This window comes from Schistocerca serialis, chromosome 3 (genome assembly GCF_023864345.2).
Source record: "Schistocerca serialis cubense isolate TAMUIC-IGC-003099 chromosome 3, iqSchSeri2.2, whole genome shotgun sequence".
Lineage (NCBI taxonomy): Eukaryota > Metazoa > Arthropoda > Insecta > Orthoptera > Acrididae > Schistocerca > Schistocerca serialis.
In genome coordinates, this window is record NC_064640.1 from 430,858,061 (window position 1) to 430,883,735 (window position 25,675).

General features: G+C 37.9%; 1 protein-coding gene across 5 annotated transcripts in view; it reads left to right on the top strand.

Moving 5' to 3' along the window:
* The window catches only part of LOC126470313 (kynurenine aminotransferase), a 47,115-nt gene extending 30,765 nt beyond the window's left edge, over nucleotides 1-16,350 (top strand). For all 5 annotated transcript variants that reach the window (XM_050098086.1, XM_050098085.1, XM_050098084.1 and 2 more), the window contains exons 5-9: nucleotides 3,042-3,285; nucleotides 5,625-5,791; nucleotides 6,624-6,810; nucleotides 15,810-15,973; nucleotides 16,059-16,350. In XM_050098086.1, the coding sequence (XP_049954043.1) occupies nucleotides 3,042-3,285; nucleotides 5,625-5,791; nucleotides 6,624-6,810; nucleotides 15,810-15,973; nucleotides 16,059-16,112 (816 nt within the window). In that variant the 3' untranslated portion in view covers nucleotides 16,113-16,350. The remainder of the gene's footprint in view (nucleotides 1-3,041; nucleotides 3,286-5,624; nucleotides 5,792-6,623; nucleotides 6,811-15,809; nucleotides 15,974-16,058) is intronic.
* The last annotated feature ends 9,325 nt before the right edge of the window (nucleotides 16,351-25,675 follow it).

Genomic DNA, 25,675 nt, shown 5'->3' on the forward strand with positions numbered 1-25,675 from the left:
GATATACAATCACTGTATAAAACTTCTGAAAGAACAAAGACTGTTGCATAAATGTTTGAATTACATGGCTTTTTTCACTTAGCTGTTTCTGTGCCAACTTCTACACTGGAATGCTGAAGTACTCTACAGGATGAGTTTATCTCAGACAAAATCACTAAAATGTGCAGCACCAACAAAGCACATCTTCTGCCTGTTGCAGCTAACATGGTTTGCATTCCAACAATGTTATTTAGCAGAACAACAAAGCATAGGGCTATAGGTAGTTGCTGAATGAAATGTGTTAGACTGTGAAGAGAACAATTTTTAAAGTCATCAATGACTACCATAACAAATTGTCAAATGATCTTTCACAAAACCCAAAGAAATTCTGGTCATGTGTAAAAGCTGTTAGTAGCACGGTAGTCAAGTGTCCAGTCCCTAGCTAATGAGGTAGGAATTGTAATTGAGGGTAGCAAAACAAAAGCTGAAATGCTTAACTCTGTTTTTAAACACTCCTTCACAACGTAAAATCCAGGAGAATTGGCCCAATTTAATCCATGTATCACTAAGAATCTGAGTGGAATAAGTATTAGTCTCAGTGGTGTTGAGAAACAGCTGAAATCGTTAAAATTGAACAAAGCTCCAGAGGACAATGGAATCTCTCTCAGATTCCGTATTGAATTTGCGGCTGAGTTAGCCCCCTCTTGTAACTTTAATCAGTCATAGATCCCTCTAACAAAAAACCATGCCAAATTCTTGGAAAAAGTACAGGTCACACCCATCTACAAGAAGGGTACCAGAAATGATCCCCAAAACTACAGTCCAATATCCTTGATATTGATTTGTTGTAGAATTGTATAACACATTAACATATTCTGAGGTCAAACATAAGGAGGTATCTTGAACAGAATGACCTCCTCCATGCCAACCACCATAGATTCTGAAAACATTGATCACGTGAAACCCAGCTTGCACTTTTTCAAATGACATGTATAAAGCTTTGGATCAAGCCTGTTAGGTACAAGCAGTATTTCTTAATTTCTGAAAAGCATTTTACTCAGTACTACACCTACCCCTATTGTCAAAAGTATAATCATATGGGGTATCAAGTGAAATTTTTGATGGGATTGAGGACTTTTGGCAGGAAGGGCACAGCATGTTATCTTGGGTGTGCCTCAGGGAAGTGTGACAGTACCCTTGCTGTTTGTGATGTATATTGATGACCTTGCAGACAATATTAATAGTAATATCAGCCTTTTTGCATTTGGTGCAGTTATCTATAATGAAGTACTGTCTGAAAGAAGCTGCATAAATATTCAGTCAGGTCTTGATAAGATTTCGAAGTGGTGCAAAGATTGGCAACTTGCTTTAAACATTAAAAAATGTAAAACTGTGCACTTCACAAAACAAAAAAAAACCATACTATTTTATGACTGTAATATCAATGAGTCACTGTTGGAATTGGCTAACTTGTATAAATGCCTGGGTGTAGCACTTCGCAAGGATACGAAATTAAATGACCGAATAGGCTCAGTTGTGAGTAAAGCAGGTGGTAGACTTCAGTTTGTTCATAGAATGTTTGTGAAGTGCAGTCAGTCTACAAAGGAGATTGCTTACAAACCACTTGTGCGACTGGTTCTAAAATATTGCTCAAGGGTGCGGGACCTGTGCCGAATAGGGCTAACAGGGGATATTGAATGTATACAGATGAGGACAGCACAAATGGTCACAGATTTGTTTGAATTGTGGGAGAGCTTCACAGGGATGCTGAAGAAAGTGAGGTGGCAAATTCCTGAAGATAGACGTAAATTGTATTGAAAAGTTTACTAATGAAGTTTCAAGACACGGCTTTAAATGATGACTCCAGGAATGTACTACAACCCCCTCTATGTCACTAACATAGGGACTGTGAGGATAAGATTAGAATAATTACAGTATGCACAGAGGCATCTAAACAATTATTTTTCCTGCACTCCATACGTGAATGGAATGGGAAGAAATCCTGGTAACTGGTACAATGGGACGTACCCTCTGCCATGCATTTCACGGTGGTTTGCAGAGTATAGATGTAGATGTGGAACTGGATAAACAGTTCATACAATGCATTTTAGTTGCTTCAGCTCCAATATAAAGTTTGACAGGTTTTTTCCGTAGTGTCTTAAATATTAACATCTACAAGAAGAACAGCAATGTAAATGTCATTAATGGCATATTCAAAGGGGAGGGAGTGGTAGAGGAAGGATGTCATACATCTTTCCATGCATAAATTCCCCTTACTCACAATGTATAGATTCAAAAGACTAAGGCATATGATGGGCAGTGCTTATTTCACTTATTCTTTTTCTCTTTATTACAAAATGTTTTTCGTGGAAGTACTTCTATAAATATTTAAAAAATTTGTAGGCTATCGTATGCTGACATCTATCTTTATTTCCATGTTGTGAATTTTTTCACTTCTGTAATAGCTTCCCAGTGGATGTAGGTACATTTCAACTGTGGTACAGGCACATGGTAGAAATAGAGTTGCCAACACTGCCAGCAGAAATCTTTGTTATATTGAAAGACACAACCGAGGTGACCAACTCCAGCACTTTCTTTGTCATTTGATGGGACATTAAACTCGGTCTTCCTTCCTTTTTGTTTGTCATTTGTTTCACAGTATTGTAGATGGTTTCCAGTAAGACAACACATTTTGTGAATGATTTTGGTTTTCAAATTATCCTCACACTTCTTCATCTATATAAAAAAAAACTTTCATTGCCTTGTTTAATTTGTCCTTTAGGCACCATATTAAAATTTAAGATTTAGCCGCCCCCAAAAACCTACCACACTGGATGGTGGCACTGTTCACTCCCCCAACTCCCAAGCCCCCTACCCTAGAGCTGGCCCTGTACTTACATAATATATGTATTTGTTACTGATGATTACATTTAAAATGCTTTCAAGTGATTTATAGTATCTGTTGTGTGTCATTTGCCAAAATATGAATTTCCAGTAACATTGATACCAGTTCAGTATATTTTATTTATTCATTTTCTTTCTGTCTTTTCTTTCCCCTTCAGAAAAAAGCTGAGGGTACAGTCAGCTCCTCTGATTGGGTGCTGGATGAAAAAGAACTGGAGGGCCTGTTCAATAGCAAAACTAAAGCAATAATATTAAACACTCCTAATAACCCTGTTGGAAAGGTCTTCAATCAGAGAGAACTGGAACTTATTGCCCAACTGTGCAAGAAATGGAATGTTTTATGCATTTCTGATGAAGTTTATGAGTGGCTTGTCTACAAACCAAATAAACATATACGAATTGGTACAGTGTTCAGTTTTCTTTATGCTTTAAAACTGTTCTTTAGTGTAGAGATGAAGATTCACTTGCTCATAACATAAAATTATTAATATTTTTGTGTGAACAGTTGGTTGAATTTTAATGAAGTGATTAAACCACAATGGAATGGAACAGTTTGCAAGGTCAGCATGTGGACATGCTACATCTCTGCGCTGCCATAGTTCAGTATCAAAAACCTTACCTAGATGTTTGTCACAAACTATTCCATTCCAAAAGGTTGTATTCACTTTACTGAAAAACTACATTCCACGTTGATTACAAATAAATGAAGAATGTACAACAAAATAGCAACTTACAGTGTGTGTGTGTGTGTGTGTGTGTGTGTGTGTGTGTGTGTGTGTGTGTTTTATTTATTCAGTTTTAGCAGTTCAAACTATGGTGTTTACCTTGTAAAACAACCCAAAGGAAGTTAGATTTTTTTAAAATTAACTTTTCTGGCAGTCTCACAGAGTCATTCGAACATCACATCTGTCTCAGAAGATAGGTGAATCCTTTTTGACATTTCATAATATTTGCATCCAACAGAACTTGGGATGGATCCATGATAATGATTATATGACTGGGTGAAAAAACCATGGCTGAGTGCTACACATAATTCATTTCCTGTAACTGTGGCATGCACTGAGTTGACTTGCTAAGAATTCTTCGTGCACGTAAAATGACAAGACATGTTCAGAGACTGTAGTAACACGGTTCACGTTTTCCGTCGCACTTCACTTAGTGTAGACCGGGAACTGTGTCCTAGGCATGCCCGATGTGAACTGAATGGGCACGGCCTGTGCTGCCTGAGTTGTTGTAGTTGTTGTTCCACAAGCAGAGGTCGCGGCCGAATTCCCGCATGCCCTCTGGTGGACGGGACTCTACTTGCGGCAACTACCGTCCATGACGCACCGTGCCAATGCGCGCCTCCCGTTATCTTTCTGGTGGCTACTGCAGAGACATTGCTTCTCGTGACAGGAGACTAAATTAATCTTAGAAAAAGTTTCTTAATTGTCTTAACATTTTAATATCATTTGTGTTATCTGTTCATTGTCTTCCCTGAGGACTGATGAATTGTATCCATAAGTCAGTGATTACAAAAGTGAATGGTCTTAAAGATAATAATATTCCACAAAACAGTCAGTGACTGACATTGTGAAAGAACCACTGTGGCATGTGTATTGTATACTTGTGTAACTTTGTCATGTAGCTTCGTTAAGGTATTACTTCAGTTTGCTGGCAGTTGTGTTCAAATTGAATGCCACAGAAGTCTAGGCACTATGTCCAAAGATAGCTCTTACTATTACTATCTGGTTCCTTAACATTTTACAACATGTTGGAACAACACGATTTTGGCATGCTTGCATAACATAGATTGTTTTCAGAATCAAGAGTATAAGCTATATTTGTGCTTTAGTATCTCATTGTGGAAGACATCTAACCATGTCTATAGTCAGAATGGTTTCTTTAACAAAGCCACAAACCCATTTCTTTTCCCATTTGACCTAGTGTTCCATCCCTAATGAATGTATCATAAATGAGACTTCAACAATATAGGAAGACAAGATTGCTGATTACCCTAAAGAAGACACATCAAGTTGCAGACAGGCACAATTAAAAGACGCTTACATAAAGCTTTCGGTCACAGCCTTCATCGGTAAAATGAGACACAGCCACCATTCACACACACAAGCAAGCACACCTCATGCACACACGACCACCAACACCAGCATCTCGGAGTTGGTGGCCATGTGTGCATGGAGAGAGAGAGAGAGAGAGAGAGAGAGAGAGAGAGAGAGAGAGAGAGAGTGTGTGTGTGTGTGTGTGTGTGTGTGTGTGTGTGTGTGTGTGTGTTTTTTACTGATGAAGGCTGTGACGGAAAGCTTTATGTAAGTGTCTTTTAATTGTGCCTGTCTGCAACTTGATGTGTCTTATTTATTGTAATTAGGAATCTGTCTTTTCCTACATTGTTGATATTCGTACTGGGAGTTTCCATTGTTTGATAAATGAGACTTCCATTTTTCAAACTATAGACTTCCTTGTGTAGCCTAAACGATTGATTCTATTCCGTGTTTGAATAATGGTCTTCTGTGCCCAGGGGTTAATGACTTTACACATCTGTTCCTGATGCTGGTGAAATGTAGTTAAATAGGGGAAATTTTTTTGGGGCTCATTGTTCACAAAATAGATGATAAAATTCAAAAGAAGAAATTTTTCCTGAAATGTTATACTTTGAAAAATATTACTCTAAATGCAATCCATTAATTTACATCTTTTTTGTTGGTGTTAATAATGTATTACTACTCATATGTACATTTTTGCAGCATCACTTCCGGGTATGTGGGAACGAACAATTACTATTGGTTCAGCTGGAAAAACTTTTAGCGTTACTGGCTGGAAAATTGGATGGGCATATGGTCCAGCCCCACTTATGAAAAATCTCCAAGCAGTCCATCAGAACAGTGTATACACTTGCTCAACACCACTGCAGGTAATATTTAAAATAACTAACTGTAATTCACACATGGCATGGTAAAAAGGAAGAATGTGTTTGTGCATGTGGTTGTGTGTGTTCCTATCTAGTGGTCAATGCTCTAGTACCATTTTTCATATTTCAGCGAGAAGTTTTCATTATCATGTCAATGACTCTGGTAGAAGCAGATTTAATGAAATGATTTGCACTTTTCTAGGTGTTACAGTTCATTTTACACATTTTTAACTTATGATCTGTTATCAGTCCTTAAATATTTGCACTGAACAATATCAGCATTTTTCTTGAGTACCCAATTTCAGTAATTAATGGCAAATGTGAATGTTCTGTTCGTTGTCATATCTGATATGGAGGGTCACACTGCTTAATGTCACAGTAACAGTTCTTTGTTGTGTACACAAAGCTGCCATCAACCCAGAAGTTCATTTGGACACCACAGGCATGGTCCTGTTTGAGGTGATATGTCCCTGCCTACCTCTGCCCTTTGAAATGCATTACCAAGCCATTTATAGGGGGACATACAGTTTAATGTGGACTCAGAACTATGGTGCTGCTTCATTGTATATGTTCTGAAATCTGTTGATTTTTCAGTACTGTGCTTTCTCGTTGATGTTAGTACAGTCAAACTATCCTTGGAAAGAAAAGACATAAATTTTGTCATGGAGGCAGAAGCATATGCTTTTTGATTTTATGACCTGTGTATTTTCCTCTGTAAATATTCAGTTGTGACTGATAACAGCATATGTAGCAACTTAAATTGCTACCTTGTTATCCATAGTTTGCTCTAAAATTGTTTTTCTCACATCTTTTTTTCTTTTCTTTGCATGTTTAGGAAGCAGTAGCAAAAGGATTTGAAATAGAAATTGAACGAATGGGATCACCTGAGTGTTACTTTGAAAGTCTTGCTGCTGAGCTTGTAGCAAAGAGAGACTATATGGCAAAGTTCCTGTCTGAAGTTGGTATGAATCCAACTATTCCAGAAGGAGGATACTTCATGATTGCTGACTGGTCACCCTTGGGTAAATTAATTTATGGTTTTGTGCAAACATTAATTGCTGAAAAATGTGTTGTATCACCCTCATGACTTTCATAGTTGTTTTTTATTGGAAACTTCCTTCTTCAATATGATTTTGACCACAGGAAATTGCTATGTACAACCACATAGGTAGCGGAAGTAAAAGTAAACCTACATTCTCAATGCAGTTCAGCAGAGCACTCTCTCTCCAAATGTGAATGGGACAAAGTGGTTTAAGTACTGTGTTCAGTCTATCAACATTCTTCACTGTACCATTTCAAGCTTAGACCATACACACATTGTCACTGTACTGCCATAAGGGTATTAGCATGGGAAGTTGTCTGCTGAATGGGTCTGTCAAGTTTTGGGTCAATATTATGTACAGATTCAGGGTGCTTCTCATAGCTATTGAAGGTAATTTGAGGGCTGTGTGATACTGGGAAAAGTGTCCACTAACTTATTGTCAAGCTCTACAGTCAACATCTCTGCACTGGATTTGTCTTTGGAACGACAATGTGTGAGCGTACTGTGCCTGTGTCATCATCATCATCATCTTCCTCCAAGAGGCAGGAATCAGCTTAATGGAATGTCTTGCTGACATAAGCTCAGCTGAGCATGCTAAGACTAATTGAAACTAGCAGTACATTGTTGGAGGAAAGCTGTATGACATCGAGAGGGCCACAGTCAGAGTGAGACAGTTTCAAGGAGTGGTGCATCAGCCATCCTGTGGACAGCATTCTAAGGGGTATCTAATCTTGTTACAATGCACTGGAGGCTGGTAGAGAGAGCAACTTAGTACTGAATGTAACTTGGCAGCAGATTTTAATTTCATAGATTTGCACTTTGAACAGATTGCCTTTATTTTGCGTATTGTGGTAGAGTGGTTACATGACAATAACATCCCTGTGATGGACTGGCCTGCACAGAGTCCTGACCTGAATCCTGTAGAACAGCTTTGAGATGTTTTGGAGCGCCGACTTTGTACCAGGCCTCACTGCCCAACAACGATACCTCTCCTCAGTGCATCACTCCGTGAAGAATGGGCTGCCATTCCCCAAGAAACCTTCCAGTACCTGATTGAACGTATGCCTGCGAGAGTGGAAGCTGTCATAAATGCTAAGGGTGGGCCAACACCATATTGAATTCCAGCATTACCGATGGAGGGCGCCACGAACTTGTAAGTCATTTTCAGCCAGGTGTCTGGATACTTCTGATCACATAGTGTATGTCAAAGTCTTCTGCTGAACTTATTTCACTGTAACAGTTGGTATTCAAGTGTAATTACATGTAATTGACTATGACCAGTTGATTTTATGATGCTCATATTCTTCATATGATCTGTGCTGTTTACTAGAGTAATAACATGTGTTCAGACAGTTTTCACCACATGTGAAAAGCTAATAGTTTTCATCGTAAACAGTTATCTCAAACCATTTTTCTGCAACATCGGAAATAAGCAATATGATTTCCTCAGCACACAGTGTAATTAACTATACCGTCTTCGAACAGTTGCCAAGTGCTTTGAAAGTGACAATGAAAACATGAGCATCTAAAAAGGAATTTGTGGCATTAAGTTAAACCTAAGTACCTGTGATTCCAACTGTTCCACTGTTCAAATACGATGACAAAGGCCGAACATTATCATTTTAAAAGATACCAGAATAGATAGTGATCTGGTATATTACTGATGTATGAGTCATAAAGCTACAATCGAATATGATGATTTAACAGTAACATTTTAGCAGCAGAAAAGCACTTAACTTTTCAAAGTAATCTGATAGAAACAAATTCCTTTGTCAAAAACTCCACGTAAATGCATAGGCTGTGTCATCTGCTGGAAAACACAGTTCCTTGCTGATGTCACAGCAGCCAGCCAATGGGAGAGCAAAATTGTTATTGTCCAACCTTGTTCGTAAGAGCCTTGTGATTGTAGAAATTTATGTAATCCACATAAGTAAGAACTAAGAAGGTTTTATGGAAGCATTCTGTACAAAGGCAGTCATGTTCAGAAATGGAGCTTGTTTGCAACATGGAAAATGATAAAGCCAATTCTGAAACAAATATTCAATGAGTAAGATAGGTATGATACTTAATTTATTTATTAAACCTTTACAGTCGAATTACACACCTTTGAGGTGTTCAAGATATTGGTGATACTGTGCTATGAACATTTTCTTCACTATCATGTATCACGCGCATTTGCAATGCCCAGAAAACCAACACCAACAACAACAACAACAATAAACCTTTCACTGCATTAATTACTAATGTACCATCACACAACAATATGTAGTAAAGACTGGCAGGAGTTTGAAAGTAGCAGGAAAACCTCTGGACTACCGCCGATGACTCTAGATTAGAATATAACCACAGGTATCATTAAAAAGTGAACAAGTTATATGTGAAATGTTTTGAAGAATGCAAACAAATTTAGTTAGTAACCGACCTTACAATTAGTTCCTTCCTTTCTATCTACAACTTCGAGCAAACATTTATCCATTTTTGCGCAAAATTGTTCTTATTTCCCAAGGAATGAAAACAAAATGTAAGCAGTTGAATATGTTAGAATACATGCTCTGTGAGCTGAAGAGTAGCGAGAGAGTATTGCCCAGCAAACAGAATGTGGAAGGGGAACAATGCTTTGCTCTGTGCATGCGCTCAGCCATTGTTATGTTCAGTTTCACTCAAGTAATATCTGTGTATAAAAGAGCATTTCTCTACCCTGTTTATACAAGATTGCTTGAAATCTCCATGAAACTCATTCTGAGCTTAAGGTCTTGAAAATCATTAGAATCAACACCAGCAACAAACTCCGCAACCATCAAATTATCGATGTTACAGCTGTGCTGTATTAATAAATAGTAAAATATTAAAATGCATGCATATTCCCCACATAATGCCAATCCCCACAAAATCCCCAATTGAATTGAATTTTCCCACAGTTTACATGCTCGCTGATGAAACAGCGCTTTCCCATTGGCCTTCCAATTCTGATTTTTCATTGCTTGCTTGATTAGACCTGGGATGGCGTGGTGGGGATAGTGCAAAACCCTAGGTTCATTCAAGATACAGTTGCAAACCGTGTGGATGCATTCGACACAGGCATTCTTGCAATCCGCATGGTTTGTGACTGGGTGAAAGCTGTTTGAGTTGTGGCTAATGTGATTTTATTCTCTTGAGGGATTTTTCTGTAGAAATGCATTCCATATATAAAGCCTGGGGTATCAAAAGCAGAGGGATCTCACTATTCTCTGTTAATGTTGCTTTCAAAAGTTCCCTTTGCTTCCGCAGCAGTTTTCTAACTCAGTTGTTGTACCACGGTGGCTCTTTTCCATCTCTTCGACCTTGCTTGGCACATACTCATCTACGTTTTGTATCAGTGGTTCTCCAAGAAGTTTTGACCACAAGTGGGAAGCAAAAACGTTTGACTCAATTTCATTCATCATAATTGATGTTTATGGAAATTTTATTCTTTAAATACGGTAATGAAACATTGCACCACTTACATGTTTTTCCATGCTTCGCATGATGCATTTCAAAAATTTCTCTTTGTGATGATCAAATATTTACTTACATATTTTTTGTGTTGCTGTCTTGCACCATAGCTGTCTTTTTATGGTTATAACATGCTGTGCCTTCTCAATTGTGCAGAAAACCAGACACACGCAAACCATCACTCATACTGTTTGTGAAATTTCAGTGTGTGCGCATGTGCTTTTCTGCATAATGTAGGAGTCAGTCACAATACTGTACCTTAACATCAAAAAGACAACACAATACAGTGCTAGAGATGCACAACACACATACAAACAACATATAAAATACTTATGTATATATTTTCACTTGACAATAAGAATAAATTTTCGAAATGCATATTGCTAAGCATGAAAAAAACATACCCAGTGCACTGTTTCATTATTTAAATCAGAAACATTTGAGCAATGCGAATAGAGCAGAGGTGTCAACTAGGGGTACAGGTGGTCAGACAACGAAACATGACAAATGTGTGTTCGAGCAGTTCGACTAAAGCCAAAGGGTTCTGATGGTCGAACTATCACGAAGCTGCTCATGCGCAGTAGAGACAATTTGAAAATGGTTGCACTCGGTTGTGATACTTTACCCGAACGAACCTCCTGAGTCCTGTATCTTTTCCGTTCTCGTACAAGCCGTGAGGTGCTGCGTCTCTTTGTTGATGGAGGGGATATGTTTCGTAATAGATTTCTCACTGGTGATAAGTCATGGCTGCATCATTATGATCCTGAAGGAAAATGAGACAAAACAGTGTTTGGAAATCGCCGGTTTTTCCAACACCAAAAAAGGTGAAAATTGTTCCATCTGCAGGAAAAGTGATGATGATCAGTTTTGTTACTATCATGGAATGATTGGGTCAAGAGGGATGTTTGAGATGAGTCATCGGCTTTGACCAGTGACATAATGTTAATGGCTGCTGTCATGTTACCTTTTGGTGCATATATTCACAGTTCTGTTGTTAGTTGGCAAAGCCTACGAATGTGATAAGACTGCTCTGTAGCTTAGTCTGTCTGAAAAATTGCCAATAAAATTATATTATGGTCACCATATTGTTTACGGCGTTTGTCACATATTTCCTATGTCACTGCTCAAAGCCGACAACTCGTATCAAATACTCACTAATCCTCCCCAATACTATGGTTACAGCAACATACTATACATACATGTTGGCTAACCCAAGAAAGCACATTGCAAGCAAGAGACAAGAACTTCCTCATGAGTGGGTCGCAACTTCATAATGCCAATGCAGGGTCTCATGTCGGAAGTTAAGTCCAGCAGTTTCTGGCTTAGTCAACATTATTTGTGTACCGCATCTGCCTTGTAGGACTGATCTTTCACCCAATGATTTTTGCTTTTTATTTTCATCACTAAAGGCAAAACTTCAGGGCATTTGATTTGAGAACTCTGAAGTATTGCTCAAGAAAAGTAAGATGATTTTCAAGGACCTGACAAAGAATGGCCTACACCATGTGTTCGAGAGCTGACAGAGACACTATGAAAAGTGCATTCAAGTGGGAGGGTAGTACTTTAAAAAAGATCATGTAAAATTGAAACGGAGTAAGAAATATCTATGGAAAAAAAAACTGTCTCAGTTTTTGTTGGTCAGTTCTCATTGGTACTGAATGATGAGCATCAGTAGATCAGTAGTAGTTCATTGTAATGTGAGCAAGTGATCAATACATATTTCCACAACTAGGACTGCAGTTGTGGTCTTAACCAAAGTTTGTTAGTGTACGTATAGGATTTGGAAGCAATGTAAATAATATGTTGCAAGATAATGGAAATATCAACCAGTAATAAATTACTTAGCTGAAATAGTAATTCTATGCATTGACATGGCTTGTCATATGGACCAAAATGCCACAGCTGTGAATTTGTATGTTGAGACAGGGAGTATGAGTTGTAGGATGGTGTCATGTTTATACAGTGTGTCTCAGGAGGTATGGTAAATATTCAGGTATATGACAGGACAATTTTATATATATATATATATATATATATATATATATATATATATATATATATATATATATATATATATATATATATATATATATATATAAAAACAAAGATGATGTGACTTACCAAATGAAAGTGCTGGCAGGTCGACAGACACACAAACAAACACAAACATACACACAAAATTCAAGCTTTCGCAACAAACTGTTGCCTCATCAGGAAAGAGGGAAGGAGAGGGAAAGACGGAAGGAAGTGGGTTTTAAGGGAGAGGGTAAGGAGTCATTCCAATCCCGGGAGCGGAAAGACTTACCTTAGGGGGAAAAAAGGATGGGTATACACTCGCACACACACACACATATCCATCCACACATATACCAATGTGTGGATGGATATGTGTGTGTGTGTGCGAGTGTATACCCATCCTTTTTTCCCCCTAAGGTAAGTCTTTCCGCTCCCGGGATTGGAATGACTCCTTACCCTCTCCCTTAAAACCCACTTCCTTTCGTCTTTCCCTCTCCTTCCCTCTTTCCTGATGAGGCAACAGTTTGTTGCGAAAGCTTGAATTTTGTGTGTATGTTTGTGTTTGTTTGTGTGTCTGTCGACCTGCCAGCACTTTCATTTGGTAAGTCACATCATCTTTGTTTTTAGATATATATTTCCTACGTGGAATGTTTCCCTCTATTATAACTATATATATATATATATATATATATATATATATATATATATATATAGTGGTTTGTGAGATAGAACATATTTAATGTAAATTGTTATTTATTTTCTGTTTTATTCAGTACATTGTCAAGTTTACACATGTAAAACAGTTAGTAAACATTACAACATGCATTTTACAAAGTATCAATTGAAAAATACATGCTTTTAACACATTCATCTGTAGGCATCATCGTATGCGTCACATTACAGCGGTTGTGCAGCTCACAATAAATGTCTGAATATCCCACCATCAACTTCATTGCATCTGTACAATTTTGGGAGAACACGTGTTGCTTGTCAGAGTGCCACTGCACACTTCCTAATGAAGTCAGAAGCATTCGGGATGTGACCGGGCAGTTCATCTCGCATATTCACCTTTCGTTTGTACACCTCAGATGTCATTTAACCCCATAAACAAAAATCTAATGGTGTAAGGTCTGGTGATCTTGGTGACCAGTTAACTGTACTACCAAGCCCAATCCAGTGATTAGGGTAAGACATGTATGTGTGTGCACCACTAGGACAAAACATATGTATATTAACTGTGTTCTATGATGGAAACCATCTGCAATAGGGCGTATGTCTGTATGATGATTCTTGTTTCACATGAGCATCCCTGTCATATCCCTGAACATTGATCATTCCTTCCAGGACATCTTTCATGAAAGGTAATATCCTATTATCTTGTGGCAAGTAGGAAAGTAACTGGAGAAAGAAGAGAACTCTTTAACACTTTCTTATACAGATTTTGTTAAAGATTCAATACCAAAGCATAAGAGTCATTTAAGAGAATTACAGGTCATGGCTTTGCAAGAGATTTTATGAAGTAATCTGAAGTATAAAGGCAGCTCAAACAGGCCATTGCTCTGTGTTTGACATCCCCAGGTGGCACCATCATGTGACTGAATTTGTACAGGAACCCTGACAGCAACACCACCATGTTGAATAATACTTTTCGTGCAGCTACAGGACGCCGTGTTACGACTCAAACTGTGTGCAATAGGCTGCATGATGCGCAACTTCACTCTAGACGTCCATGGCGAGGTCCAGCTTTGCAGCTACGACACCATGCGGTACAGTACAGATGGGCCTAACAACATGCCGAATGGATCGCTAAGGATTGGCATCATGTTCTCTTAACCAATGATTGTCACATATGCCTTCAACCAGACAATTGTTGGAGATTTGTTTGGAGGTAACCCCATCAGGCTGTACACCTTAGACACACTGTCCAGCGAGTGCAGCAAGGTGGAGGTTCCATGCTGTTTTGGAGTGGTACTATGTGGGGCTGACGTATGCCGCAGGTGGTTATGTAAGGTGCCGTAATGGCTGTACAATAAGTGGATGCCATCCTCCGACTGATAGTGCAGCCATATCAGCAGCATATTGGCGAGGCATTCTTCTTCACAGATGACAATTTGCACCCCCATCATGTGCATCTTATGAATGAGTTCCTCCAGGATAACGACATCGCTCGACTAGAGTGGCCAGCATGTTCTCCAGACATGAACCCTGTCGAACATGCCTGGAATAAATTGAAAAGGGCTGTTTATGGATGATGTGACCCACCAACCGCTCTCAGGGATCTACGCTGAATCGCCGTTGAGGAGTGGGACAATCTGGACCTACAGTGCCTTGATGAACTTGTGGATAGTATGCCATGATGAATATAGGCATGCATCAGTGCAAGAGGATGTGCTACTGGGTATTAGAGGTACCGATGTGTATGGCAATCTGGTCCACCACCCACTCACGGTCTTGCTGTATGGTGGTACTACATGAAATGTGTGGTTTTCATGAGCAATAAAAACGGCAGAAATGATGTTTATGTTGATCTCTAGTCTTAAGTTCCTGTAGGACCTCTCCAAACTGAGGTGAAGCAAAACTTTGCAAAACTTTTTTTGATGTGTGTAGGTCTACAGCTTGTTCACGATGTGCAATTGCAAGCTTAACAACTCATTAAGTTTGTGGTCACCAGCTGGATACATTTGGAATTCACCATTTATCATTCAATTTGTTCCTTTACTCAGAAACAGTGTGTTAAAAGTCTCTGTGAGACAGAATAGCTGATCAGTAATTACATTCTGGAAGTGAAATTCTAGTACTGCCAGTAGAGAGATTGAAAGAAGATGGGGTGGGGGGAGGGGAGCAGGCACAAAGACACTATACATAGCTTTCAAAACTATTAGTGTCCTTTTTTTTTTTTGTGGGGAAGAAGGGACAGACGGGAAACAAGTGGTAGCAAACTCAGATCCAAGGTTAAGGGAGACCAACCTGGATGATGATGATGATGATTTTAAAGGAGTTCTTACTTCAAATGTTTGTTTGAACACCGCCATGCTTTATTAGGCTTGGGTTCCTCTTCAAGGTGATTGGCCCTCGCTGCCTCAGCTGAATGTAGAGGGTGGAATCTGGTTCAAATTCCTACTTGATCCACTCATATTCACAAAGCACTGCCAGTGATACAAGTTATCCTTTCTCTGAGACAGATTCAGCTACCAATGCATACTCTTTAAAAGTTACATAATTTGTTAAGAACATAAAATAATTGGAAAATCTGGACACACTAAAGTGCAGTTAAATCTCATTTAACATATCAAAGTGTTTTGGAACAATGTGGGTCTCTCTCTCTCTCTCTCTCTCTCTCTCTCTCTCTCTCTCTCTCTCTCTCTCTGTTTTCTTTGCCTTTCTTCTTCTTTTTTTTTATTTACAAAGAGTATTTAACTACAGCTACTTTGATCTGTAACTTGTGTAATGTAAGTCGTTCAGTGAGAATAATTCAGATTTTTTTTATTGCAGAGTCTAAAGTCAATTTAAATGATGAAACTGATAAATATAAGGATTATCGTTTCACCAAATGGATGACGAAAAATGTTAAGCTTCAAGGAATACCACCATCTGCATTCTATTCTGATGAACACAAGAACCTGGTTGAAAACTTTGTTCGTTACTGTTTCATTAAGGTATATTTCAGTCTTCTGCTGTCTTTTTTAGTTTTTATCATTGTATTAGTACATATTTAATAAATGTGAATTTATGAATTTTCAGAAAGATGAAAACCTGCAGAAAGCACATACTATTCTGAAAAACTGGAAGAAATAGTAATCCTGGTGAACTGAAACATTAATTTAAACTGCTTGCTCTTTGGAGTCATGTCTAAAGTAAATGCCTGACAGAGGCGATGTTATACCTGCTTGGTGCTGTCTCCTGTAAATTGCAATCTCTTTTTCTATTTGTTCCTATTAAAAATTTATATTGTAAGATATACATGTACTGAAATATGAAAAAGGAACAGATAAAAAATTCACTTGTAAGCGAATAAATTATTTTATGATAATAACTTGAATTTAAAAGTGATTTATTTGGAAACTGTTAAGTTCTTTGTCTGGCCTCTAATTTGAGAAAAATAGCTAAATTCTCAAGAATCTCAAAGCATGTTGAGAAATGTTGAACTGTGCTGCCCACTCTTGGACAGGTGTGCAAATCAGCCTACTGTTAGTGCAATAACAATTTCCTAAAAGTGCGGCTATCAAGTTAAGCCTAAAGCCCTGTATACGGCGCTCACAGATGGTGCAGTCTCAATCACAGTTATTATGCATGTAAAAGGAACACTTCACCCATGCATATTAAATTAAATGGTATCATTTTTGATTGATTTACTGGAACACTGGTTTTAAATTAGTATGGAGAACTAAACCCAGTTTCAATGTTGTTCAGAAATAAGTGCATTTTATTGTTTTCCATTAATATAGTTGTGTTTACTGTTCCACTGAAATAGTCTGATGGGTCAGTCTTTTCCAAGTTTTGCAGCACTGATTGCTTGACCATTTCAGAAAAAAATGATATTCACTGGCCAAATTCCCTCATGTTTGGTGGACTCAAAAATATTTTTAAAACATATTTATTGATTATTATTTAGAAACAGTGGCCATTTTTGTTTCATGCCGCAAACTTTTCAAATAAAAAGCATTTAGTTCAGCATGTACTGGACTATAAATTAAAATCACGATCACTTAGCTGAATGAATTCCTTAATATTTTTTTAATGGCTCAGAGTTATTGGTTGCAAATTAAACTCATTTTTTGAACATGAACAGTGTTTTTCCAAAAACAGAATAATTTCTCAGCCTTAATATTTTTTATGCTATTACACTACACAGCATGGTTACTTTTTATAGAGTATCGATGGTGAGGTGCTTACACTTAAAAAAATCAACTATTTATAAAAAGAAAATTTTTTTTTTATTTTTTCATTCTTTGACTTGCAATATCTTTGTTAGGGAACCAGATAAAAATCTGAAAATTATGCACTTAGTAGACCTTCATGATATCAAACTTCAGTATAAATTTCAACTTTGAGATTCAATGGGAAGTTACGAAAAAAAAAATACCAATATGAGCCAAAAACACATTTCTTAATAATGGATAAAGTGTATCAGTTATATAATTTAAACACATTCTATGATCACTTAAAAAAAGTGCCATCTAATTACATTATCTTGTTCTCACCTTATTTGTTTTTACTACATTGCTCATTGAGCAACAGAGAAATGACTTCACCCAATTTGGGCATTAGGTTATAAGTTTGCCCAGTTGCTGTTGTAAATGCCAGGAGAGACAGCTTCTTCAGTACATTTTTAACAGTCATCCAGACTTGATCCTTTTCAACTTTTTTAGATGAGAATCTTGGTCATGGTGGGTGGTAAAATATAACATGCACATCTTGGTTTTGACAATCAATATTACCAACTTCGGCAATCCACCACTGTTCACCATAAACACAAGCCACTATGTCCTTACTTTGAAATGTCAGCGATACAAGTTTTCTGCATTGATGAAGTTTCATTTGAGCAAGTTGTGTGACTGAGGTATAAAGCGATGAAAAGATCGGATGCCTTTAATCATCTGGCAAGTGTTGAAGCTTTCCTCTAAGACACTAGCATAGAGTTCTTTTATTTCCTCACATTTTACAAAAACATAGGTAATCTCTTTTACCTGTTCTTTATAGAATTTAAACATTTCTTGAGGTGTCAAGATCTGATTCTCATAGGTTCACTGTAGACTTGCTTATGTGACAGCTCACTTTGTTGTACCGCTGACGCCATCACATGCATTTTCACATGGCATGGTTGTTTACCCAGTGGTGCCCTTGTAAATCTTGACAAACAAAGGAATAGTTTTCAGAAAAGTCAGCAAGAACTAAGCATTCGTCAAGCGCCAAGGTTTGCTTTTTGTTTTTCAGAAATTTACCCTGAGCTTTGGCAATGAAATGATGCATTTTCAGTTTTTAAGGTTAGCTACCAAAACTTCAGAAGTCTATTCGCATGGTTTTGTAACTGTCACCGTTTTGATTATGTCTGGTCACCCATTTCTTGTATTCTATATTGTCAAGCATCCAGTTCTTCAACCATGTCAAGTAAAGCTTGTCTGCTTGGACAGTATTGACATTTTTCTGTGATCATACAATTGTAACTGTCAATATTGCCAACCAGAACTTCCAAAAGGTTTTTATAGTTATCTTTAAGATTGGCCCCATCTATTATCAACTTTACATTCTGGTGATACAAACAAGTGCAAACATTATAGGTGCCAGGCGCCCCTGAAACTATACATCATGTCAGTCTCAACTCGCAAAATTTCGACCTTCTAATTTTAATGTCAGGATTTTCTTTTTTGAATTCAGTGAATAGTTCATTTAAATTACGCAATATTAACTTTTTGTCTCTGTATCTTAATACCATTTTTTTCACAGAAAAACAGTCTTTCTTGCCATCCATCAAATGGCTGTTATTGACATCTTCATAGAACCTATTAACTTTTTGATCATGTTTTTATGAATGAAATTAGATGTGTTTGTCTTTTGTAATGCAGGTAAAATTTCCTGCTCTTAGTAAAAGCCTTGTTAAGTTGTTATATTCTATTCGAGAACTTTTAGAACTTTCATCTGGTTTAGTGCAACTTTGCTTTTGAAATGAAACTACCAAATTCTTTTTGACAGTAGTTGCCACTTTCTCAATTTTTGCACTCAATGCAAAAGGTCTTCCTTCTTCACTTGAAGTCCCCCACCCCACGTGACAATAAACGTTATTTTGCTTTCACACCAGAACACCTTTTTCCAGATAACATCAACTGAATGTATCATGAGAATTTAAACAGTTAAAAACCCTAGGGTATAAATATATGTTGCACATTTGAAATGGAAAGCTGCTTAAAGCTTTATTTTATTTTATTTGACACACCGTTTCCTTTGCATGTGTAAACCAAATACTATAGTAAGTACAATCTGTGGCACATATTCTTGTTAACACAGTGACTTGTATTCTAAACAGGCTCCAAAGCTGTAATATATGTGTGTTCAAATAAATTTCACTCATAGTGTACTTGAAGGTAAAGCAGAGCTGAATAAGGAAGTTGGTAATTACATAAGGGTACTACAAAGAAAACTGATCCATGTATAGGTACCATACATAGTGATGCAATAAAAAAAAAAATTATTACTAACACATGTAAAGAAAAAAAAAAAACTTTCACCCCCAGAAAATTGCAACATACTGTTGGTATAAGTCATACCTGCATTAGTAACCTACAAAGAACAACTACTAGTTGATGCCTGACTGCCATGAAATATTTCAGTGTTCTTTAAATGGCGAATCATTCACATTGTATTTTGGCTTTCAAAACTAATATACCAGAAAGAAATATGACGACATACATTTTTTCTAGGATATCCATGAAATATTCTCAAGCTTGCGATTTCCTCTTGGTGGTCATAAATATACACTCCCAAGTATTGAGTTTATTACAACACTGTTCTACCCGTGCCAAACCAATTATAAAGCTCAAATCGACTCATAAAATTCTCAGGCTATTTTCAAATGTATTTGGTATTCTGTAATTCAGGTTCAAAAAAGTTTTAAATGGGACTAGATACCTTTCAGAAATGTAGTAACAAGAGAGAAAAATCAGATTCATTGTTTGTTAAACTATGCGATGCATTTTATATTCCCCCGAGAGTTTCAAGAGAGTTCTCTTGGTTTGAAAACAATCAGTACATAGACTACAAAGCAGAAACACACATTAAATGTGTTCACAGTTGCTTAAATGGACAACTGTCAGCTGTGTAATGGAATAATGCCAATGAAAATTTGTGCCGGACTGGGACTTGAACCTGGATTTCCCACTTATTGTGAACGGTCGTGTTACCATTTGGCTATCCAAACATAACTCATGACCAGACCCAAAATTCCATGTCATCAGCCATGTGTCTACAATCTGTACTCGTACATCCATTGAGTATATTCCAATACAGGGGAGAAATTTTTCCTGAAAGTCACCTGCCCGGTGTCGGCGGATACATACAATATTGGCAGTGCCTGTGTTATTCCGAATTAAATAAAATGTTCATTTGGACATGCATCAGGCAAGCAAAATGTCTCCCCCACTCAAGAATATACCTAATGGATGTATGAGTGCAGGTTGCAGATGCATGGTTGATGACATATGGAAGTTTGGGTCTAGCTGCGAGTTGTGCTTGGATAGCCAAATGGTAAGGTGACTACTGGTGATAAGCAGGAAATCTGGATCCAAGTCCCAGTCCGGCACAAATTTTCATTGTCTTCATTCTATTATACAGCTGATGGTTGTCCATATTTGCAACTGCAAATATATTGAATGTATTTCACAACAGCTGTAGTCACCACAGTGCCTGTTCCTTCGAACACACATGCATGTCCGAAGGACTTTTGCATCGTAATTTAGAATAATAATTCAAAATAACACAGGCAGTGCAATATCATAAAAAGCAGAAAGGCGCAATTAACATGCTTAGGCAGTTTAGATTGTCCACTGTTACCTTCCAGATGTATGCTGTCAGCTCATGTCTGGTTGAGATGGTGCTTGATTTGGAAATGTGACATACCCACTGTTTGAAAGATTATCAAACAAATGCTAATAGATAATATTACAAACAGGCTATTTGCTTTATGGTCATACAGTTGAACTACCTTTAGTATATGCAAGCTACAATGTTCTAACAGAGTGGCGAGACCATCATTTGAACTAAGTTTAAAGCGGAGCTTTTTGGAGGAAATAGTGTATTCCTACAAAAAGATGCAGTTTTTTTTGTGATTCCTGCATCCACTTGCAACACTAGGTGTGATGCTTATTATTTCCATATTACTCCTGAAGCTATTTTAACCACCTAGGTGATATGAGCTTAGCCTGTAATGGTTGCGTGAGAAAATCTGTCAGGAATAGTAACTAAATTTGTAAGTATGACTCATTGAATGTGAGCATTGATTAATACTGCTAGTCTCCTATCATCTTTAAGTTACATGCAAATTTCAATAGCAACAATTAAAAAGTGTATAAGGAAAGCAGGGAACTTAAGCTTGATTTTGTATTGTCTTCATCACATTCAGAATCTGGCTTTGCACCTTAAGATCCTTAATGATGTCAGTGTATTGATGTTTGACACACACAAAAGCCAGTTTAAATCCTGATGCTCTAGAAATTTTTGTCATTATTTGCTAACAAGAGGCTGAGAGGTGCTAACTAGGAGCTGAGAGGTGGTGATTCATTTTTCATTTCAAGGAGTAGGTTTACATCTTGTAGCATCTTCACTGAAGCTATCTGTTCCTTGTTTGCCCTACATCTCTTTCCTGCTGGTTTATAATTACTTGTTTAACTAATCTGCCCTCTCCCTTTTTGTTGATATTTGTTTCCATTTTATGCACCCTCAGTGGCATCATTTTCATATTCATAGCTAATATCACAACCTAACAGCTGAAAATGCAATGCCTGTTCTATTTATGTACATGAAGTACTACTAATGTGGAATGAACTGCTGATTCCCCTTTGAAGGCCATTACCTTAGTGTTTTACCAAAATTTTTAGGTGATATTTCTTGGCAAAGAGCAGAGTATTTATGTGTATGTGTCCTGACATCTTATTTAATTTCCCATTTACATTGTCTAACAAAATATATACTGAAAGTGTATGTAAAGGCTACACCCTTGTTCCAGTCTTCTGTTAATCTTTATTGGTCCTGTCTGCTCTTTCCCTGTATTTTTTATAATTTCTGTATTCTGATACAAACTCTATAACTTTTACTAAATGTCTTGGATACCCTCATTTTCTCCAGGATGTTCCAAAGCTTGCTTCTGGTCTGTCTCTATCAAAAGTGTGCAATAGTAACTCAATCAAAAAATATAAGTTCCATGAAAAGTTGTAGTCCATAATTTGTGCTAACAAAATTATTCTGAGTCCACACAAATGTTGCAGTATTTAACTCAAGTGGCAGCTTGGTTACACAGACACTCAACAAAAACACATTTACCAACACCGACAAAAGCTCACTGACAAAAGACCATGTGTTCCTTTTTGCTTGCATGTAAATGCCTCTGTGATGTCAGACACACTACTGAATCAAAGTTGCATACTTCAATAATGACCACCATTCAAATTTAAAGTGAATTACAAATAGATATATGATACTAAAAAACACACAAAATTGTTGTTGTCATTTTGTGAGCTCTCACTAAAATATCAACACAGTATGAAACAATTTACTTACAAAGTTAATTTTTGGAAATTTGTGGTAAGTTCCTATGGGACCAAACTGCTGAGGTCATCGGTCCCTAGGCTTACGCACTACTTAATCTAACTAAAACTAACTTATGCTAAGGACAATACACATACATCCATGCCCGAGGGGGGACTCGAACCTCCAACTGGGGGCAGCCGAACTGTGGCAAGGCGCCTCAGACCACATGGCTACCCCACGCGGCACACAGTTAACAGATGCATCAAAACGTCCAGTTTAGGAATCTGATGAAACTTACAAATACATTGAGGGTATTCATCCACTAGAAATATTAGGTAAGGCTCCGGGAAAACTCGTGCTGCCTTCGTGTTGTGTTACTGTGGAGGATTGATAGTATTGGCACATTTGCATATCAACTTTTAATGAACTCAAATGTAATTCTTTAGACACACACACACACACACACACACACACACACACACACACACGGCTTAAAATTAGGCTTGTTGTGGTTTTTTATAATGTTATAGCTTTTATGTGACACATCATATGCATAGATTGTACCAGTGGTTCATTTGTTATTAATTTTATAATCTATCATAATTAAAATAATATTAACTTTAATAATAGTAATCCTAGCATTTTGCTTGAAGTTGCAGTGAGCTTGTATCATCACTGTTACTGTTCTTAGTTTTGTTTGAATGGGTGCTGAGACAACACTGCAAGAACTTAGTCATATTACATCATGCGGCATCTCGGACACACTACGTGGCCAGTATTGTTCTGTAGTTGTACAGTTTCAGTGAATTTAAAGAATGATATTGTGGAACTGCCAGAGGCTATTGTGATGAATACTTGTTCTTATGATTTTTGGTGATTCCTGGACATTCCTTTAACAACAGAAGTATTAGACTCAATGTTACACATTATGGTGTCGAGGGTAAGGAACAGTGGAGATTACAACAGCCAATCTATTAAAAAAATGTTAGGAGCCCAGTTGTCCTGAAAAAAGGACAGTGGTACCCCCAAGTAAAGTCTCTCCATTTTTTTCAAACTACCAGAATACAGAGTGGTGCACTTGTTATAGAAAAAGTAGCAGCAAAACAGGGCACCCGATTCTTAACTTTTGAACTGCTGGATTAGGATAAAAACTACAAAATCTTTTCTTTTACCAAGAGTTTTCTCATACAGACAACTGCAATACACTTATAGAAGATCAAACATGAGAGAAGATGCAGAGTGGAAATTTACCTCCTCACTGTTAGGCTCTACATTCTGAAGCTGATCAGACTGAGGATCTCATTCATGAGATGATTTCCCCCTGGTATTGACAGAATTTGAGCACAAAGTGCTCAGCCTCCATGATCCGTAAATGTAGAACGTAGCTTCTCTTGTTGTGTTGTCATCTCTCTTTCTTCTTTTCCATCTATCTCATTCATAGGCGGGCAGCCAGCACTGTGGAAATCAGCACACTGGGAGTGGGCTGCAATGGGGCTTCTTGGTGAGCCTTCATCACAGCCCTAGAGACCTGCTGCAGTGTCTCAACGACGTGTAAAACCATCTCCAGAATGGCAATTAACAAAGCTAGATTATACTGGATGCAGAGGGTGGGACAAAGCTAGATCATACTGGATGCAGAGGGTGGGTGGTGTTTCAGCACAAATGGCAGCTATACTCTCTGTTCTCTGGGCAGTGGGGCTGCCCCTGGGAGATCATCTCACTGCCCCTCTTGTGTGCTGGGCCAGGCACGCTTTCTGGTGCGCACAGGCTGCCTCCTGTAGTTGAAGCAGTTGTATCATCTTTGTTGGCTGGCGTCATTGTAGGCCGGTGGTTTTGGCCAATTTTCCTGCTGTCAGTGCATGTGTGTGTGAACTTCAGGCACAGCATTTAGCTCTTATGGTATGCCGTACTGGTGAGCTACTGAGGCTTCAAACTTCTCAGTCACTGTAGTTCGCAATTTAATTGTCGCAAAATTTCTTATATCTCAACAAGTCTTCAGATGTGGGCATTGTGTACTTGCTTGATTGCCTACACACTTCGCACATGCCTCATATAAGGAACAGTTGTGTGCCACAAGCCCCACTCTTTGGCAGTGGAAGCACTGCAGCGAGCCCGTCCTGTGCATTAGTGACTCAACGGTGACCACTGTATTGGCTATCTGCGTCACCTGAAAGTGTTCCCTGTTCTCGATTTATCAGTTGTGATAACTATGAGTGTCTGGATCTCTTTGTGTGTTAGAGGTGGCTTGTGCACACCACAAAGTGTACACCTAATTCGAGGTCCTTCACCTCTTCTTAGAGGGCTCAAGGTTTGCGAGGTGTGGGAATTCCTTAAAAACTGCTTTGATGAGCTTCTCTTGGGGTGGTGGCATTTTTATAGAATAGCTGTGAGTGTGCTACCACTTTACTCATCAGTCTCCTATAGTCTTCAGTATTATCAAGCTGTATCCACATCATATCTGTTCCCGAAGCCCTCACATTATAGGCAGGTGTTGTGTACATAGACTAGGACAGGATAAATGTTTTCCAAACTTTCATGGTTTGGTATTTGTGTTTTAATAAGATTTATAACTTTTATGCTTTTTCAATTTATGTAAAATAAAAGATTTTTCACTGCAAATGTGCCATAAATGTATTTCCTTTACCATTTACTGCTGAAAAGTGGAAATAAAATTTATCGAAATTATTGACGAAATGAAAAGAAACCAGCGAAAAATATACCGAAATAACTTTTTAAAAATGACGAAATCTGGCAAAAGTTTTCACCACACACAGGTGCCTCTAAACATTGTCTCCAGAATGAGATTTTTACTCTGCAGCGGAGTGTGCACTAATATGAAACTCCCTGGCGGATTAAAACTGTGTGCCGGACCGAGACTCGAACTCGGGACCTTTGCCTTTTGTGGGCAAGTGCTCTACCATCTGAGCTACCCAAGTTTCTTAACATTGTCTCATCTCTTGTACTGTTTCTGGAGTTGTCAGAGTATGTACTTTCCAAATGCGACTATCGTAACAAGTACAACACAGATTCTTTCTCAGTACATAGAATTGAAGCAGGAGAAGAACTACTCTGAAACATCGCTGAACAAAGAAGGCAAAGATGGGCTAAATTACAATCTGATC